The sequence below is a fragment of the Bicyclus anynana genome, chromosome 23, assembly GCF_947172395.1.
Source record: "Bicyclus anynana chromosome 23, ilBicAnyn1.1, whole genome shotgun sequence".
NCBI classification, from domain to species: domain Eukaryota; kingdom Metazoa; phylum Arthropoda; class Insecta; order Lepidoptera; family Nymphalidae; genus Bicyclus; species Bicyclus anynana.
The window spans coordinates 6382961-6403399 of NC_069105.1; the positions used below are offsets into that span (position 1 = coordinate 6382961).

Consider the following 20439-nt stretch of genomic DNA (forward strand, 5'->3'; position numbering starts at 1 on the left):
AAATACTTATTAAAAGAATAATTATCCAATATCATAGTTGATCCTTAAAACCTAATTTCAGTGTATAATAGTGAAAAGTTCACTATTGCGCCATATTGTGCAATATTATGCAACATTGTGCAATAACTATCAAACATCGATTAGGTGTTTTCTGCTTGTAAAATATTACGAAAAAATATATAATATTTCAAAATAATGTGAAATTAATTGTAATTCTGATGATCGCTTTTTTTGAGTTTCCCTAACTATATTAAGGGATCATGCTTGGTGAAGGTACTCAACAACATGTAAGGTCGTATGTCATCTGTCGTACCTACTCGAGAAAATCCTAAAATACACTCTCAGGCTCTTTTACTATTAATTAATGTAAATTAAACTCAATCAATACATATAACGCCAAGCGATTTAGCGTTCCGGTACGATGCCGTGTAGAAACCGAAAGGGGTGTGGATTTTCATCCTCCTCCTAAGAAGTTAGCCCGCTTCCATCTTAGACTGCATCATCACTTACTATCAGGTGAGATTGTAGTCAAGGGATAACTTGTAAAGAATAAAAAAAAAATGGAATTGTCATCTATGGTTTCAAAATAAATTTAATTTACTTATTTACACGATACTGAAAGACAAACAAACGATTTTTAATTTGTCGTCTGTCTGGAACGGCTAAACCGATTTTAATGAGGTTATTGAACAACATACAGGCTACTTATTATCCCGGAAAATCCATCGTTTCCACAGTAGTTGTAAAAAACTGAATTTCGGGCAGACGAAGTCGCGGGCGTCCGCTGTTAAAAATAATTCATTAAATTGTAACATTGTACTTTTTATTACAGAGGCTCAACAGAGAATTGAACTCGAAACCTTTCGTCATATGAACCATCGTGCCACTGTAAAGGGATTACAGGAAGCCTTTTAAATAAATTTCACAATATTGTGAAATCGATAGCCTATATAAACCTCATCAAGGTCTCTCTATCATACACTCCAGTTCTATATTTATACCTAACCAGACGTGTGAATCAAGTGAAAGTTTCAAGTATCGAGAACACCTATTCAAAAAATGAGGGATCATTTGCTCTTTGAGAAATTCTTCGACTTCCATAGTCGCGGTCCATTCCCGGATCATTGTGGGCCTCACGGTCCACACGACCACGGCAGACATGGCCACGGTCGACATGGCCATGGCCATTTCCGACATGGCCCACCCTGCCACGGACACGGCCCGCATGAACATTTCGGGTGGCACGGACCTCCAAGGGAGTTTTTCTTCGGCCCGCGTGGCTTCGACTCTTGGGACAGGTTCAGACATTTTGACAGACCAGGCCATTTTGACAGGCCAGGAAGACCGGGTTTCGACAGGCCCGATTTCTACGGAAGAGGCGGTTTTTGCAACCGACGAAGGGAACGCAGGAATCCAGAGCAGACATTTGTGTTCCGCGGAATTGTGATCGAGCAAGACAAGGACAAGCGACCGAATTCTGTGTAAAATTATAATTATTAATAAAAAATTTTAGTATACCAATAATAATTAATCCAAATTTTAAGATATATTTTAATAACTCTTAAAATGTGAGTGTAGATTATTGTATAGAAGCACAGCTTCAGATTATTGCCGGCTTCTATTACTAGAAGACTAAACAAGACTGTAAACTTCAAACTGAAACACAGTGATGCTGTTTAAAGGCTGAAAGGTTTTCTTAATTTGTCCAGGTCTGGCTGGTGGGAGGCTTCGGCCGTGGCTAGTTACCACCCCACCGGCAAGGACGTACCGCCAAGCGATTTAGCTTTCCGGTACGATGCCGTGTAGAAACCGAAAGGGGTGTGGATTTCATCCTCCTCCTAACAAGTTAGCCCGCTTCTATCTTAGACTGCATCATCACTTACCATCAGGTGAGATTGTAGTCAAGGGCTAACTTGTAAAGAATAAAAAAAAAATGAAACAATCACGACAGTAATACTTCCCCAGGTGAACTTCACACGGATAAACTACTGCTAGTATAATCCAGCAATTGTGTGAAATAGATAGAACAAGATATATGATGGGGCATATAAAGATATAACACTTATAATATGTATCTACGAATTAGCACACAAGTGCTTGGGAAGATTAACAACAATTAACGTTATCATAAGTAGCTATGAATATTCGGTGTAACTAATCATGAGCATGTTTATTTCAACATACAACAACATATTATTGAATTAAATTATTGGTGAAAACAAAATATTATTAAATTTTCTAGTATAAATACTATAATATTATTCCAATGATTTATGCATTTCTTTGTATTGTAGACTTAGTAACTATGTATTAATTATTATTTACTATTATTTGTTAAGTTTAAAGAATGGTAATTGTAAGAAAGAAATAAAAATAAAAATACGAAAATGAAAAATAAATGGGTTGTTTTCCTTAACTTACCTATCTAGGCCATCAATTAGCAATTTTTCTTTAATAAATCCATAACTAAATCTGAAAAATAGAAAATGTTTATAATACGAGCATCACAGTGGGCGATGGAACGAGCTATGCTAGGAATATCCCTGCGTGATCGAATCAGAAATGAGGAGATCCGCAAAAGAACCAAAGTCACCAACGTGTCGCGAAGCTGAAGCGGCAATGGGCGGGGCACATAGTTCGAAGAGCCGATGGCCGTTGGGGTCCCAAATTACAAAAATGGTGGTCCCGCACCACAAAGCGCAGTGTTGGTCGACCCATCTCCAGGTAGACTGACTGACAATTTTTACCAAGAATTTATCTGAAGAAAAAAAATATGCTCATATATCTTAGGCTATCTACGGGACCGATTAAAATTTTTTTTAATAGTATTTTTACTCTAACTCTGGAAATAAGCCGTAATCCTAATAAACTGAGCATCTATGAACTGAGTACTGAGTATTTTACGTAGCAACTTTTTATAATGAGTTGCTTGCACGCCACACTAACCGCGCCGCGTGTGTTACAGGCAGATAACGCGTGTAAACAGGCTATAACTGATACACACTGTTTGTCCGTTCGTGTAGCCAATACTTAAAACTCAACAGAGCCTCAATGTCAATAGCTCAACGGTAAGAGCGGTTTGACTCATAACGGGTTGGTTCGATCCCCGCCCCGTTAGTCTATTGTCGTACCCACTCCTAATACAGTATTTCCCGACTAGTTGGAGGGGAATAGGAATAATAGTCATATTAAAAAAAATGATCTTTTTTTTAATATGACTATTTTTTTGTGTTTGTCTAACTGCTTGGTTCATCCACAGGCTACCACAGGCAACTAAGACCATGTGATGGCTAGATCTTCTTTATTTTTGTAAAAGTAGAAAGTTTAATTTAGCATAAACGATCGTATTGTTATTACGTATATTACGTATATAAACGATCGTATTGTTATTTATATCGTATTTTAAAGCTTCAATGAACTGTTGACCTACTAGAACTGTATATTAATTATAATTCAATTGTTTGACCTCCACGCGTTTCCGAGACCAATCAAGTGATTTTTCTTTTGAAGATTTTTTTCTTTTGGAGGATCCCTAAAAGGTTTGAAGGATGAATACAATGGATGTCCGTATGTTTATCATTCTAATTGCGCGTGAGTCACGTATGTTAGCAGCTCATGCTGTATATAACATTGTTCATTAACATAATAAATTGCTAACAAGACCTGCGGAATTACTTGAATTATTTAACTGAGATATAATATGGCGTGCGCTGGGAGTTATCTTCTTGTTATTAATAACTAATATTAACATTTCTTGGAGATTAAATGCACAAGTGTATGCGTGGGTACAGGTGCACTTTCAACCCACCTCCACAAATTAAATGGGCGTCGAAAGACCTTGTTTCAATTCACTATTCCAGAATCGCTACTAACTGGTCTCAACAACTGGACTTTTGACGGCCTCCGTGGCGCAGTGGTATGCGCGGTGGATTTACAAGACGGAGGTCCTGGGTTCGATCCCCGGCTGGGCAGATTGAGATTTTCTTAATTGGTCCAGGTCTGGCTGGTGGGAGGCTTCGGCCGTGGCTAGTTACCACCCTACCGGCAAAGAAGTACCGCCAAGCGATTTAGCGTTCCGGTACGATGCCGTGTAGAAACCGAAAGGGGTGTGGATTTTCATCCTCCTCCTAACAAGTTAGCCCGCTTCCATCTTAGACTGCATCATCACTTACCATCAGGTGAGATTGTAGTCAAGGGCTAACTTGTAAAGAATAAAAAAACACGAAATTTTACAATAGCTACATTTAAACTCAAATTATCGTACATAGCGCGATTTTCGTGAGTGGGTCTAAAAAGTTCGAAATACAGATTTTTGGATGAAGGTTTTCAACATTGAAAAATTGGGAACCATTTTGGGAAGAGTTACTAGAAGAAAAGTGGCCTCAATAGGGATGATGATGTTTTTTAAATTGTATATAAATTAAGAGTATACTAATAGTAAAGCAATTTTATAAAAGGAACAGGGTATCTGCAATCATTACTTTCGAAGCTACAGGGATTTATAGAGTCAGATTTGCGGCGCTGCCGCGGATCCCTGAAAAACGCCCCATACAAAATGGCTCGAAGTAATGACGTCATAGGCAATGTAATGATCGTTAGATTTGTATGCGCGTTCAAACAAAATTACTAATATCTTTGTTATTTGTGCGTTTATGTTTATAGTTCATTTATTAAAAAATGTCACATTTAATGTAAGGAAGCTAAAACTGTAAGAATTTTCATCTAATTACGATAAAACATTTTTAGTAGATTTTGAAATTTTATAATCTTATATATTTTGCAAATATTTAGTCAAACTTTGCTTTTTATGTATAAATTAGTTAACATTGACCCTATTTACCCGAATGTATCATAAAAATCAATATATTCAAACCTAGTCATCATCCCCATTCACTATTCCAGAATCGCTACCGACTGGTCTCAATCACGAAATTTTACAATAGCTACATTCAAACTCAAATTATCGTACATAGCGCGATTTTCGTGAGTGGGTCTAAAAAGTTCGAAATACAGATTTTTGGATGAAGGTTTTCAACATGGAAGGTTACATTTTGGGAAGAGTTACTAGAAGAAAAGTGCACTCAATTATGCTATTTAGCTCGCGTCTAGTTTATCCATGCTTTGCCATTGTAGACTGAGCTAATATTACTGGTATTTTATCTACGTATCTAATCGTATACATATAAGTCACGTATCTACGTAACAAATCGTATCTCGCCGTTAGATATGATGGTAATCGTTTTCCAAAATTTTAATATCATCTCCTTCCAATAATTTCCATTTCAAAATTACCCACTGAAATGACATTCTGTTTAATATTAAATAAAAAATAATACATTACAATTTTAAATGTTGTTCAGTAAATCCTTTTAGCAACGTTGTAAGTAACATTTTGTGGCATTACTCTCAAAATATGAATAAAATTTCTCTTTAAATAAATATTGCAATGCCGTTCCATACTCCCGTAGCTCTAAATTTCATTCCCTTGGGGGTTAGCTTTGAATACGGAGTCTAAATTCCTTCGTGTGGTCTAAGTCTAAAACTTAGGAAATGTTCACACAATATCTTAAATTAAATATTTTATGAAAATAATGGTCTGAAAGTTTTTCGTCCCATGCTCCTACCATAATTATGTACTCGTATGATGGCCATATACAGGATGTCCCATATTCTGCAGGGTGATAGCTGACACGAAAGCCACTAAAATAACGCAATATATTTTTTTTTTACGGGTTTCAAGTTATTTTGTTTTTGTACAAAATACATAAATCCCCAGTGCAATTTAGTCATACCACGTACTGAAAATTTACTTAAGCGTTGATTTATACTTATTTATTTTTGAGTATAACTATGTTTCAAGTAACAAAAGTAATGTACCTTACATTACTTTCCAAAAAACAGGACTAATTATTTTATTTAATTTATTTAAGAAAAAAGCCCTCATAGCGTATATTTATTTCATCAAAATAGCTTTACAAAAGGTGTGTGGTTTTGTTTAGAACACGCCCCGGGTACGGATTATTTAAAACTAAAATGACAGAAGCGAATTCCAGGTTATTCAATATCACTCACTCAGGTATCAGGTGGTAAAACCTGCCCTTTGACAAATATTTTTCCTTTCTTCAGATCCTAAATCATTCCGCTACAGGCCGTACCTCACACCGCACCGCTGTATCGATTGAATACAGATTAGTTGGCGAATTTACGGACCACTCCGGATCCATTGACGGTGTGAGTGTAACGAGCTGTTAAGCCTTCGCCCCTCCGGCCATTTGCAGCCGCTATTACTGTTAAAGATAAGAGCAAAGCAAAATGGCCCAAGGTATTGATTACCAACAGGTGATTCAGGATTGAGAACTGCCTCAGTAGTCCAATGGTTAGCGGCCGAGCGGTATGGATTAGGCTCTAGGTTCGAGCCTTGTTTCGGACTGTAAGGTTCTGAGTTTTTTAACCGACTTCAAAAAGGAGGAGGTTCTCAATTCGGTCGGTATTTTTTTTTTTTTTTTTTACTTAAAGACGCCTGGACCGATTTCAAAAATTCTTTTTTTGTTTGAAACGGTATAGGCCCATTTGGTCCCATTGCCATCATATCAAGATCTGATGATGGAATCCTGTAGAAATTGAGGGGAACTTTCGAAAATTATATGAGTGTATAGTGTGTTCGTATACTTTTCCATTTAGTACTTTTAAGCACTATAATTTCATGAAGATTTAAAATCGATCTGATGATGGAGCCATGAAGCAGACGAGGGAACTCCTCGGCGATTTACAGCAGTTACCTTGTGTTTGGGCTTGATTAATTTGTATTAATGAGAGCTTTCCACATAGATATGTTGTGACTGTCATTTAGGGGTTTGGTGATGAAGACCAAGGACAATTAAGGGAACTCCTTAACAGTTTACAGTAACTACCTTGTGTTTGGCCTTGATTAATTCGTATTGCTGAGAACTTTCTACCTAGATGAGTTGTGTCTGTTATTAGGGGCTGATGATGAAGACCAAGGTCAATTGTCAATTAAGGGAACCCCTTAACGGTTTACGGTAGCTATCTGGTGCTTGGGCTTGATTAATTTGTATTGCTGAGAATTTTGTACCAAGATTGGTTGTGACTGTCATTAGGGGTCTGATGTATTCGTTTGAGATGAAATTTTACACTAAAAATGGAAAAATAATAAAAATTTTAATAAAAAAAATACAACCGACTTCAAAACCTAAAAACGTACCCACTAAACTAAAAAGCGAAAAATAACATCATAATATGTATTAAAATTTTTATTATCTTTCTCCTAAGTGGCTATTAATACGCCCACCAGTTAATACAACGTCGGCCCCGGAACCCAGGTATACCCTATTTATGGAAGTATATGATGTATAAATAACGCTCTAGTTATTTATTTTATATATGAGTAAATTGCCGGGAGGTTTGGGTAGGCCAGGGCCGGAGATGGGCATTTTTTTTTATTTTTTTTTTTTTATTGTTTACAAGTTAGCCCTTGACTACAATCTCACCGGATGGTAAGTGATGATGTAGTCTTAGATGGAAGCGGGCTAACTTGTAAGGAGGAGGATGAAAATCCACACCCCTTTTGGTTTCTACAGGGTATCGTACCGGAACGCTAAATCGCTTGGCGGTACGTCTTTGCCGGTAGGGTGGTAACTAGCCACGGCCGAAGCCTCCCACCAGCCAGACCTGGACAAATTAGGAAAATCTCAATCTGCCCAGCTGGGGATCGAACCCAGGACCTCCGTTTTGTAAATCTACCGCGCATACCACTGCGCCACGGAGGCCGTCAAACTTTACTCGTAAGAATATAAAATAACTGTGACTATGTATTTGACTAAGAATGGAGACTAACAATTTTTCATTGCTGGGCCCAGATTTGATGAATAAACCATTCATTATCAGCCGATGGACTTCCACTGTTGGACATAGGCCTTTTGCATGGATCTCCAAGCACGACGTTTCGAGCAGCTATCATCCAGCGGCTCCTTGCAATCCACTAGATGTCCTTGGTCCACCTATTGGACGCCAACATTGCGCTTACCGGTGCAGGGTAGCCATTCAAGCAAGTATTTTTCTATAAGACTGTGTCTCCATTTTCAACATCTCGATGAGAAGTAGTTAAAAATCAATTCAGTTCGAGTTTACACTCAAACAAAGTGCACCGTTTTTTTATATAAATAACTCACCACGGCAACAAAAAGACCGTCTAAAAACGCCTTCTTTTCGCAATTTACTAAGCACCTCGGAGAAATTAGCGGGATTAAGCACTTAACCTAATTATTTGAACACATAACAGCGGCGGGAATGAATGGACCGCTTAATTCATTACACTTTTAAAATTATTTACTTGTCCGCTTTCGTCGGCGCGAATTTTCACCTCCGAATAGTGGAGGACTGAATGGATAAACTTTTTGCTACTAAAATAAAATATTCAACATCTTTTACCCGACTGCCAAGAAAAAATATAAAGCATAAAATTAACGCTTTTAAGTAATTTTTCAGCGCATGATACGACTGTATAGCACTGAAGGTAGGGATTTTTGTGTTAATCCATGCTGTAATATATCTCAATACCAAATTTCGGCTTATTCGGTGCAGTAGTCGAGGCGTGAAAGACTAACATACATTCATATCATCAAAATCATCAGTTTTCGCAAATCTCGGGAAACCATGGATTTTTTTTCGGCATAAAAAGTATCCTATGTGTTAATCCAGAGTAAAATTTATTTCCATTCCAAATTTCAGCCAAATCGCTTTAGTAGTAGCTGCGGTAAAGAGTAACAAACATCCATACAAACTTTCGCGTTTATAATATTAGTATGATAAGATAAATATGAACTAACCCACTAGCAATGCATAAACTTGTTATACTTAGTTATAACATTAAAAAAATTGTCTATAATAAATGTAAGTAAATGTAAGGAAATAAATCTATTTTAATTTTTATTTATTTTAACATAAATATTTCGTTATTTTGGTAAACCTTGATGCCGGCAACATGTAGAGTATGTCGTGCTTTTAAGGGACATTCTGTATAATAATAACATAATCTGGCCATTCAAAAGTGCGTGTAAACTATATGTAATTGAAATAAATAAATTTTGAATTTGACTTAATTTTATTCTGCAGATGGGGTGATAAAATTAAATAAAAGTATGCAGGTAGCCAATGAATCTTTAACGTGCCGAGAGATGGCGCTAAATTATTTTATATCGCGCTTCAAGAGTTCTTCCTGAATAGTATATGGTATTGTGCGTAAATAGTACTGTATATTATTGTGATACTGTGATATAATATATAATAGCGTAACACTCATTATTATATTTTTGGAACGGGTACCCATTTTGTTTGGTACCTGTCGAGATTTCTCTAACACAACAATAGTCGTAAAAAGCTAGTCGTATAATATATGGGTTAGAAATTACGATTTTGTACTATATAGCAGAGAAAAGTAAATAAATTTGGTGTCAATGACATTCATTATCGACAGGTCATGTAATCGAGATCGAGAAAACGATAAGATCTATACTCCCATTCATATTGTTATTTTTCGAAGCGTTAGCGTTTGTAGAAGGAGAATCGACGTGCCACGTCACATGGCTATAATCCCTGATCATAATTATAAGTATTGTTTAAATTTAATTAATACAAACAGCGTCTCTTTTTCACATTATAGCATAAAAGTCATCTGTATGCGCTTCATCAAACATCAGTGATGCACTGCAGTAACGCGGCAGCCCCATCAGTGTACTAAACCCATTATTGTAATGGACTCGCAGGTCGCTATAGGCCCTTTGCGTATATGTCACCTACAAGCTGCATGTGTAAAATGTTTGACAGTTTTACGTCCATATTACACCGTGCAAACCTGCGGGCTAACATATTGCATCGGACTGCCAGCGCCCTGCGCTCCCTTTCTATGTCATTAACATCAGACAATTCCTCCGTTACAATGTGCCCCAAGTATTTGAACTCTGTGACTCTTTTTAGCGCCATACCGTTAAAAGTCACTGGAGAAATATAATTTAAGGCGCATCTCTTACTCTAAAATACCAAAAGTTCGCTTTTTTAATATTGTATATGAGTCCGTGTGACGCAGCATATGACTCACATATCTTCAGCAGCTTCCTAAGTGCATTAATTGATGGACTCAACAGAACCATATCGTCTGCGTAGCTAAGATTATTGATTAATATACCATCAATTGAGCATCCGATTCTAGTACTGCGGAGTTCATCAATTAGTTCATTAATGTAGACATTAAACAGAGCAGGAGATGTCAATCCACCCTGTCTAACTCCACATTCCAGCAGGTAAGCGTCTGTATAGACACCAGCCCATTTGAAACGATTTGTTTGTGAACTGTACCAGAATCTCAATATATTTATTAACTCTACAGGTACATTTAGGTCTTCTAATTTTGTCCACAATTTTTCATAACAAACTAGATCAAATGCTTTCGAAAGGTCAAGAAAAGCTGCATAAATGCGAGTTTTCCTGTCCGTATAGTATCTGACAGTTTGCTTGAGTGCCATTATAGAACTTTCAGTAGACAACCCACTTCTAAATCCAAACTGTGCATCGTTTAATTTCAAGTATCCACTAAGCTGGCGGTCAAGCAAACCATCAAACACCTTGCCTGATACAGCCAAGGATATTGGTCTATAATTTAATTTGTCCGAAATATCCCCCGTTTTATTTTTAATTACTGGCACAACTATGAAATTCATTAGATCTGCAGGAAGATAAGAGTGCTGTATGCAAAACGTATAGAGTATCGCGAGAACACGATAGAGGTGAGGACCAGCAAACAACAGATGTTCCACATCCGAACCGTCATGTCCTGGACTCTTTCCCTTTGTTAGGCTATTTATAACAAGCTTAACCTTTTTAGCACTGAATGAGAGGACAGAACTAGAGCTAGGCACTTTATTTCCTGCCAAGAAAAAAAATATAAAGCATAAAATCAACGCTTAAGTAATTTTTGAGCGCATGATACGACTGTATTGCACTGAAGGTAGGGATTTTTGTATTACAAGAAAGGCTCTTTATTCGTTTCTCGTTTCGAAACGAACGAAAAAATAAATCGTTTGGCTCTTTATATAACAAACATCATACCAAACATCCATCCAAATATACATCCAAACATACATCTAAACATCCTTACAAAGTTTCGCGTTTATAATATTAGTATGATAAGATAAATATGAACTAACCCACTATCAATGCATAACCTTGTTATACTTAGTTATAACATTTAAAAAAATTGTCTTTTATTGTAAGGAAATAAAGCTATTTTTATTTTTATTTATTTTAACAATAACATTTAGTTATTTTGGTAAACCTTGTGTCGGCAACACGCTGCAGAGTATGTCGTGCTATTAAGGGACATTCTGTATAATAATAACATAATCTGGCGATTCAAAAGTGCGTGTAAACTAAATGTAATTGAAATAAATAAATTTTGAATTTGACTTAATTTTATTCTGCAGATAAAATTAAATAAAAGTATGCAATAAAATGTAGCCAATGAATCCTTAACGTGCCGAGAGATGGCGATGGCGATTTATAAATTATTTTATATCGCGCTTCAAGAGTTCTTCTTGAATATTGTATATTGAATTGTGCGTAAATAGTACTGTTTATTATCAGAGAAATAATAGTGTAATACTCATTTTTATATTTTTGGAACGGGTGCCCTTTTTGTTTGGTACCTGTCGAGTTGTTGGTCTGTACTCTGTAAGTCTGTAAGCTATATATTATACCCATATTCCTATGGTAATGAGAACCACGCGGGTGAAACCGCGCGGCGTCAGCTAGCTTATATTATATGGGTTAGAAGTTACGATTTTGTACTATGTAGCAGAGAAAAGTAAATAAATTTGGTATCAAAACATTCATTATCGACAGGTCACGTGATCGAGTTGACGATCATCAATCTATCATTTCCATACATATTGTTAGTTTTCGAAGCGTTAGCATTTGTAGAAAGAGAATCGACGTGCCACGTCACATGGCTATAATCCCTGATCTAAATTATAAGTATTGTTTTAATTTAATTAATACAAACAATGTCTTACCCCCTCCCCGTGAGAAGACGAGGCGCAGCTTGCGAGGGATGTGCAATCACGACTTAATTTATAGCTCGCTAATTAATTCATATATCAAACCTGCACCCCTGTATTGTGCAGTAAATCTTCGCACAGATGTTTCTGGGAGTATCATTCAAGTTATTTTACTTTAATAATCATTTTTATCACCATTCATTCATCATTTATTCATCCATATTTCACTCACTGTTGGGAACGAGTCTCCTCGCAAAATGAGAGGCGTTAGGCTAATAGTCCACCAGTCCAATACCAATTGGCAGACTTGACACACGCGGAGAAATACTGGTAAGAAAATTCTCACGTATGTAGGTTTCCTAACGATGTTTATCCTCACCGTTTGAGACACGTGATTTTTAATTTCTTTAAATGCGTATAACTGAAAAGGTGAAGGTGTTTAACCCTAACCGGATTCGAATCTTCGACCTCCGGATCGAAGGCAGATGTCTTATACAGTGGGCTATCACAGCTCTCACTATTCATTATCAGCCTATTTTGACGGCCCTCTACAGAACCAGGCTTCCCCCCTTAGGGAGGGGATATCGAGCGTTAACACACGACGCTGCTCTAATGCAGGTTGGCGAGTTTAGGGTGATAATATATATTTTTTTAAATTACTTAGATTTCTTTTCATGAAAGAAGTCCCGCGGCTAATAGCTGAACTAAAATTGAGCGCCTTACACTGATGACAAAGACCCCCCATTAAGACATTAGCGCCGCGTCTGGGGGACTTCTTTCATGAAAAGGACTATACACACGTAACCTAACCTAACCTATCTTATTCTGAGAGTAGACCCGCACTCAACAGTGAGCCGAATATGGGTTTATAATGATGATGATAAAGTTTCACGTCCAACAAGAAGTAGAAAATCCATTTGCTTAGTTAGTTGCTGTGGCATTAATTGTGAAAATCAATTTTCCCGACGAAGTCGCGGGCCTATAGTATTAGTATAGATTTCAATGTACTAATTCGCTGATTTATGACGGCGTATTACATAACAATATAAGCTCGTCAGTTCTGCAATTAATGTTCGCGTCTATGATACGTCACACAAAATGCAACGCTGCGAATGTTGTTATTGCAATCGAATAATTTTGATACTGATCACCGACATTACCAATGATCATTTTCAGCCTATTTTAACGGCTCACTATAAGGTCAGCAGGTAATTCAATATCTTTGACATATGCAAATTTTTTTTTTATTTTTTATTAAAAAGAATATTTGTCATATTTTTTATAATATGACCAATATTCACATTCCCCACCAACTAGTCGGAAAATACTGTGCTAGGAGTGGGTACGACAATAGACCAACGGGGTGAGGATCGAACTACCACCCCTCGGTGATGAGTCCAACCGCTCTTACCGTTGAGCTATTGAGGCTTCAAAAGTTGACAACGAAATTGAGATTACATTATGTAACAAATGTCATCCGTTGCCTACTTGTGGATATCTTTTAGGTAGGTGGAAGACATTTTGTCAACTGATTTGATGTTTATTTTAATAGGTTGTTATTGAAGTCCAAAATAGTGAATAGGCCAGCGTGCCTCATACCAGAGGTGATACGGGGCATATACCCACCACACTGTGGGTTGAAAGGCTTGTGCTAGCCACTCACCATCCGTTAAGTTTACGTGCTTGCATCACTTATGGCAGGACATCCGATATATAACTGTGTGTTGATTTGCATGATGTCATGCACATCGTGACCATCACACAATCAGTTTTATCGGATGTCCTGTACTATAATATTAACTTAGCGTACCATTGATTTTTTAATTATCTAATGATAAATTTATGAAGGAAATGATAGTTATGAAGATGCAACAGCTAACTGTATCCCACGATTTTGTTCCATTCGTTTCTGGATTGCCACGCCACTGTAGAAGCAAATTTAAAGAAGTATTTATATCAATAATTTACAGAAACTTCATCATCGCAATTAGATTGTTATCAAAGTTAGTTGAACTATCAAAACTAGTTAATCGAAGTACACAGCCGCAGTATCATGAAATGTAATATCCCAAACGGTAATCGCTTCATTTGGCCGTGAAGTTATGATTTACGGGATCAAATGACTGCCTGGTTGATGCTAATCTATTCTATCTGCTCAGCGGGCCGTAAGGCTAGATTCACACAGCATTGTCTTGCACGTATTTTAGGGTTCGGCACCCAAACAGTAAAACGGAACTATTACGAAGACTCCGCTGTCCGTCCGTCCGCCTGTCAGGATGTATCTCATGAACCATGTTCATGAACAGTTCCGCTATTACAAAAAATACTAAAACACAATAAAATAATTATATAAGCTCTCATACAACAAACGTGATTGTTGCCGTTTTTATAGATAAGTAACGGACTTTTTGACGGCCTCCGTGGCGCAGTGTTATGCGCAGTGGATTTACTTGACGGAGGTCCTGGGTTCGATCCCCGGCTGGGCCGAATGAGGTTTTCTTAATTGGTCCAGGTCTGGCTGGTGGGAGGCTTCGGCCATGGCTAGTTACCACCCTACCGACAAAGACGTACCGCCAAGCGATTTAGCGTACCGGTGCGGTGTCGTGTAGAAACCGAAAGGAGTGTGGATTTCATCCTACTCCTAACAAGTTCTTCTTCTTCTTCTTCTTTATTCTGGGCCGTTTCCGCACTTAGCCATTTGATTGGCCGTTGTGCGTGGGTCCCTCCGGTGTAGGTTCCCGCTGGATTTATTCCATCCAGCCGAGCTCGCTCCAGAAGCTTAGCAGGCCGCCCAGGTCGCCGATAGCCTCATGGAGTGTCGCTGAGGAGCCAATGTAGGTTGCTCGTTGTTCCGTTACGCCTCTGCAACTGAGCATAACGTGTAGCGGTGTCTCGTCCTCCTCCATGCAGGCTCTGCACAGAGGACTGTCTGTCATACCTAGAATTGAAAGGTGTTTGTTTAGTGGGCAATGACCAGTTATGAGGCCAACTACTGTTCTCAACTTATCTCGTGGAAGGTTTATAAGTTTCTTTGTTAACCTTGGGTCGGGGCTTGGAAGTGCCTCCTTTGTATGTCTACATGTGGTTATACTGCCCCATAGTTCAGCGTGGGTTCTGATGGTTTGTTTGTGCAACCATGTTTTGTATTCACTGAATGGTATGGGTACTATTGGTTCGGGTCCTACTACCTTCAGTGTCGTGGCGCGACGCGCCAGTTCGTCAGCCGCTTCATTACCTAAAATTCCGCTGTGTCCCTTTATCCATCTTAGGATGACTGTGTTATTTGTTGCAAGTTTTGTTAGGGCCTTGTGACAGTCCAGCAGTAGTTTTGACGTGGTCGAATGTTTTGCCAGTGCTTTTAGTACTGCCTGACTATCGCTAAGTATATTAATGTTAAAATTTGTTACCTGTCTGTTGGTCACGGCAACAGCCGCAGTTGTGATGCCGACGCATTCTGCCTGGAAGACTGAGTTGTGCTTACCAAGCGCTTGTGCAATCCGTATATTGAGGTCTTGGCAGTAGACTCCTGCTCCAGTACCTGTGTCTGTCTTTGACCCATCCGTGTACACATCTAGGGTGTCAGGGTTTGTGTAGCAGTTACTAGCTTCTTCTGTATTGATTTTGTATGTTTTGTCCATCACGAATTGTTTTTGTGTTTTATCACATATCCACTCCATACATGGGTTTATTTGTATTCCCTCTTTTAAGATGTTGGTGTGGGCTGTGTTTGTGTGTTTCCACAGTCCGCATGTTTTTAGTCTGAGAGCTGTAAGCGTTGCTTCCTCTTTTATATGGAGGTGTAATGGAGGAATTCCTAGTATTACCTCCATTGCAGCTGTCGGTGTTGTGCACATACTGCCCGTTATGGATAGCAGTGCTTGTCTTTGGAATTTTTGAAGTTCCTGTTGAGTTGTCGTTTGGATCACTTTTGGCCACCAGACTATAGATGCATATGTCATTGAGCTTCTTACAACTGTAAGGTATAGCCACTTCATTATGTGCGGTTTTAGTCCCCATGTTTTGCCTATCATGCGTTTGCACTGACATAGGATGATTGTAGATTTCTGAATTTTCGTTTCAATATGTTTTTTCCAGTTCAACTGTTGATCTAGTGTTACCCCTAAGTATTTTACCTCTGTGGTTAGCTTTAGGGTTACTTTGAATAAAGTCGGTGTTTTTGGAAAGTTTGGTTTTCTTTTATGTGTGAACAGAATAAGTTCTGTTTTTCTGGGGTTAACAGATAGTTCGTTAAGTGTACACCATTTTTCTATCTGTTTGAGTGCATCTTGCATTATTCCACTTAGGGTGTTTTCATGTTTTCCTCCTATAAGTATTGTTAGGTCGTCAGCGTACCCTATTGTGAGGAAGCCATTGTTGTTCAGTTTACTGATTAGTTCATTTACCACCAGGTTCCATAGGAGTGGGGATAGTACTCCTCCTTGAGGGCATCCTCTGGCAGCAATGGCTTGAGTTTTACCATTTATGTTTATCTGTATCGCCCTGAGTGATAAAAGGGAATTTATCCATTTTCTTATTGTTAGAGGTACATTATGCCGTTCAAGGGACTTTTCTATACTGTTGAACGTGGTTTTGTCGAAAGCACCTTCTATGTCTATGAAGGCTCCTAGTGTTGATAATTTATTTTCCATGTTGTGTTCTATTTTGTTTACCACTGAGTGTAGGGCTGTTTCTGTGTCCTAACAAGTTAGCCCGCTTCTATTTTAGGTTGCATCAGCACGTACCATCAGGTGAGATTGTAGTCAAGGGCTAACTTGGAGAGAATAAAAAAAAAGGACTCAGTCCGCATTTAGACGTCTTTTATCCGATCCTGTCTTAATTTCTTAGCGAACGTTTACTAACTATAAACTACCTTCCTGTCAAATTTCACCTTTGTACGTGGTATTCGATATTTCGTGATGAGTGATGGGATCGAGTGAGTGATCTTTCACTTTTATATTATAATTAAATAGATAGTGCGGAACACTTCGTGCGCGATTCCGACTCACACCTAGCCGGTAATTTACAGTATAGACATATACTGTAATATATATTCACACTATTTATTCATTATAAATATTATAATGAATAAATAGTGGCAAATACGTTGTTCATAGAATTATTCAAAAAACGTATACTGTAAAATAACGAGCGTAATAATCCGTGTGAATCTGGCCTTACGTGGGGCCACGACTTTGCTACGTAAGTGATAGATATCGCGATAATAACTTAGGCTTATTTTCATTAATTCAATACAAACTCTTTCCAGTGCACGAAATGTAAGGTTAGATTCATTAAAATGGTGTGAATAAAAAATCATACAGTGTCTGTGAATTCAGTATAAATAATTAGTACTTAGTTTGTGTTTCCCAAAGATTTTTGTGTTTTCTCTTTGTGTGTTATAAACACATGGAAGAAATATTGGAGCTTTAAAGAAATTTTCAAAAGTCAAATATCTAATAAAAGTCATATATTAATATAATTAAGAGAAATGTCATGAACACCTGTATCTTACCGTCTCTCACATACGCCTGTCAAACATAGAAATGTCAAGAACAAATTTTCTATTATATCTGACTATTAAAATAACATGTCTTCCTGCGGTAGATCGTAATTTCATTTGGACATATTTTCGTATAATTTAATTTTAATTATGTAGGTATATTAAAATGTCAATCTTAATTGTATTTATTTTATTAGTAACAATTATAACATTGTAAGTAAATAATATTACTTAAACAGTGCTTTATAAAATTGTAAAATTTGCACACCATGTTACTGGTAATACACTGTGACTAATTATACTTGTAAAACACCATTTGTATACGTGTATTAGGCAAATAAAATTTCATTTCATTTCAAAATAAATTCATGCCAACGGAGCATGGAAAGAAGTATGATCAAAAAATTCGTAACTCTACTATAAGACAAAAAACAGGAGTAATAGACGCACTTAACTATTCTATAAGATTGAAATGGCGATGGGCGGGCCATGTAGCAAGAATGAGTGACGATAGATAGGCTCGGCTGACGGCATGGACAGGGCCTGTAGGTGCTAGAAAAAGAGGAAGACCTAGAAGTAGATGGGCAGACGACATTGAAAGGACGGCTGGAAAACAATGGGGAAAAAAAGCCACAGATAGAGACTATTGGTCATCTCTGAAGGAGGCCTTCACCCTCAAATAGAGGGGTTCGCACTATTTTTTAAAAAAACTATATATATTAAAATAACTTACTTGAGAAAAATTTTAACTTTTTTTAGTTTTGTAACAAAGTTAAAATTTTATTAACGTAATTCTAGTATAATTTCACTTTGTATAATTTACTTATGTGCGAAATAAAAGGCTTATTATTTTATTATTTATTATTGTGTTTTCCAAAAATTTTTGTGTTTTCTCAAGTTATTTATATAATATTAATAAATATAATGTCTGTTTGTCCGAGCTAATTTCCGGAACGGATGAACCGATATGGGACTTTCACTGGTAGATAGAGGAGGTTATAGAGGCTGTATAATTAGAAAACTATCAAGAAGAACTTATAATAGAACTTCGAAAATGCAAGCAACAATGGAAAACTCTTCCTAGACTTAGACATTACCTGTAAAACTTCACCTAACTGCACACAACTTAATCAAAAGCTCTTGCAAATGACATCTACATTTCAAGCCCGTATAGAAAAGACAGTTCAGATCTGTTAAATAACCTTTAGAGCCGGAGACTAATGTCGTCTTATTACGACGGTATTAGGGTTCAAAATGGCTCGAAGCGATGATCTGTTTGCCATGAACGAAGGTTAGATTTGTGGCCTCTTTTGTAGAGTTTTCAAGGGTTATTTTAATCGTATTTATTAACTAACTCTTAGTAGTCTATGTAAATATAAAAACATCACTCATCATGAATTAATATAGAAAATCGCTTGACATAAAAGATTAATTTTGGCAGGGAGGTAGATTATTATTAGTAAACCATACTAATCTACCTCCCTGACCCCTGTCCTGTCACTAAAAGTGGAAGTACACATATAAGAAATTCAGCACACTTGTTAATATTGGAACCAACTCCCGGTGGCGCAAATTTGAAGCATTTAGATCTCTTCGGTCCTAATGCAAAATCCGATCTTAAAAAATCATCTATTAACTAAAATCACCCATAGCTATCAATATTCTGTGTCTGAAATCGAAGCCCTTTATTAAGAACTAGCTGACGCCCGTCCACCCGTATCACCCGCGTGGTTCCCGTTCCCGTAAGAATACGGGGATAACATATAGCCTTCCTCAATAAAAGGGCTATCTAATACTGAAAGAATTTTTCAAATCGGACCAGTAGTTCCTGAGATTAGCGCGTTCAAGCAAACGACCAAACAAATAAACAAATAGACAAACAAACAAACAATCAAATAGACAAACAAACAAATAAACAAACAAACTCTTCAGCTTTATAATATTAGTTAACGAATTTGCCGTAGTAATTCAAAGCATTTGATACCCGCCCACACTGGGGCCAAACCCCATCGCCTAGCGCAAACGACGTCATCTTGCAACGGAAATTATCAGCTATACGGCGAATGGCGCCGATACTGTTATCAGTGCGCCACACGCTGTAGCGGTTCGATTCTTGAGTCTAGATATCTGCAGCGAGCAACATCTCGCGTGGTGTGCACCTAATGACAGATAGTTTAAGACTTTGTTATCAGGACATCCCTGCTAACATCATAATATTTTATCAACATAGTCTACTAGCTGATTCAAACTTTCAATCACTATTTCACCACAAAATCTTGAATCACATTATATTTTGTATTTTTTTATGATTTATGAACAAATTTTTTTATACTGTAAGTCTAAAAATAAAGTACTTTCTACACAATCTTTCAAACCCAATTTCACCACCTTGTATTTTTATTTTAGGGTCAAAAGTACCCTATGTTTTGGTCCAAGGTCCAACTTTTTTTTTTTTATTCAAGATTAATTCTGGTATAATTTACTATTATACCAGAATAATGGTTCAGCCGTTTAGCCGTGAAAAGAAAACAGACAGACTTACTTTCGCATTTATAATATTAAGTATAGATTTTAACGGCCTGTATGCCAGCATTCCCTATTCTTCTATTCTTATAGGCGAGAGGATATGGAGCTTAGACGACGAATAAAGATTTTTTTCATTTTTTTTAACGTCGCAGCGATAATATGATAAAAACACGGATTTGGTCAATTCCCTAAGGGATTTAATCAAATCAAGGAGAAAGTTAAAATAACAACATGATTTTATCTTTTTTATAAACAAATCTAGTGAATTGAACAAATCCCTAAACTGCTTCAGTGAAATAACAGAGTATAACCTAAACACGGATTGTTTACGTTCTAACCTAACCT

General features: G+C 37.2%; 1 protein-coding gene across 2 annotated transcripts; it reads right to left on the reverse strand.

The window, feature by feature from the left end:
• Window positions 1-14720: 14720 nt before the first annotated feature.
• Window positions 14721-16021, reverse strand: LOC128199418 (uncharacterized). Of its 2 annotated transcripts, none has more exons than XM_052888781.1 (2): window positions 15550-16021; window positions 14721-15006 (listed from the first exon to the last, which is right to left on the reverse strand). In XM_052888781.1, exons 1-2 carry the CDS (start codon window positions 15920-15922, stop codon window positions 14816-14818), a joined length of 564 nt encoding a protein of 187 aa, XP_052744741.1. In that variant the 5' UTR covers window positions 15923-16021; the 3' UTR covers window positions 14721-14815. The 2 variants fall into 2 exon arrangements, with proteins under 2 accessions (XP_052744741.1, XP_052744742.1); XM_052888782.1 differs by having other exon boundaries at window positions 15476-16021.
• Between the last annotated feature and the right edge of the window lie 4418 nt (window positions 16022-20439).

Bases quoted from the DNA above. Each gene is read 5' to 3' on its own strand.
- LOC128199418 (XM_052888781.1), bottom strand. From the start codon at position 15,922: ATGTGCACAACACCGACAGCTGCAATGGAGGTAATACTAGGAATTCCT. The intron at 15,007-15,549 runs GTAAGCACAACT...TTTCAATTCTAG, and splicing joins ACGGATTGCACAAGCGCTTG to GTATGACAGACAGTCCTCTG.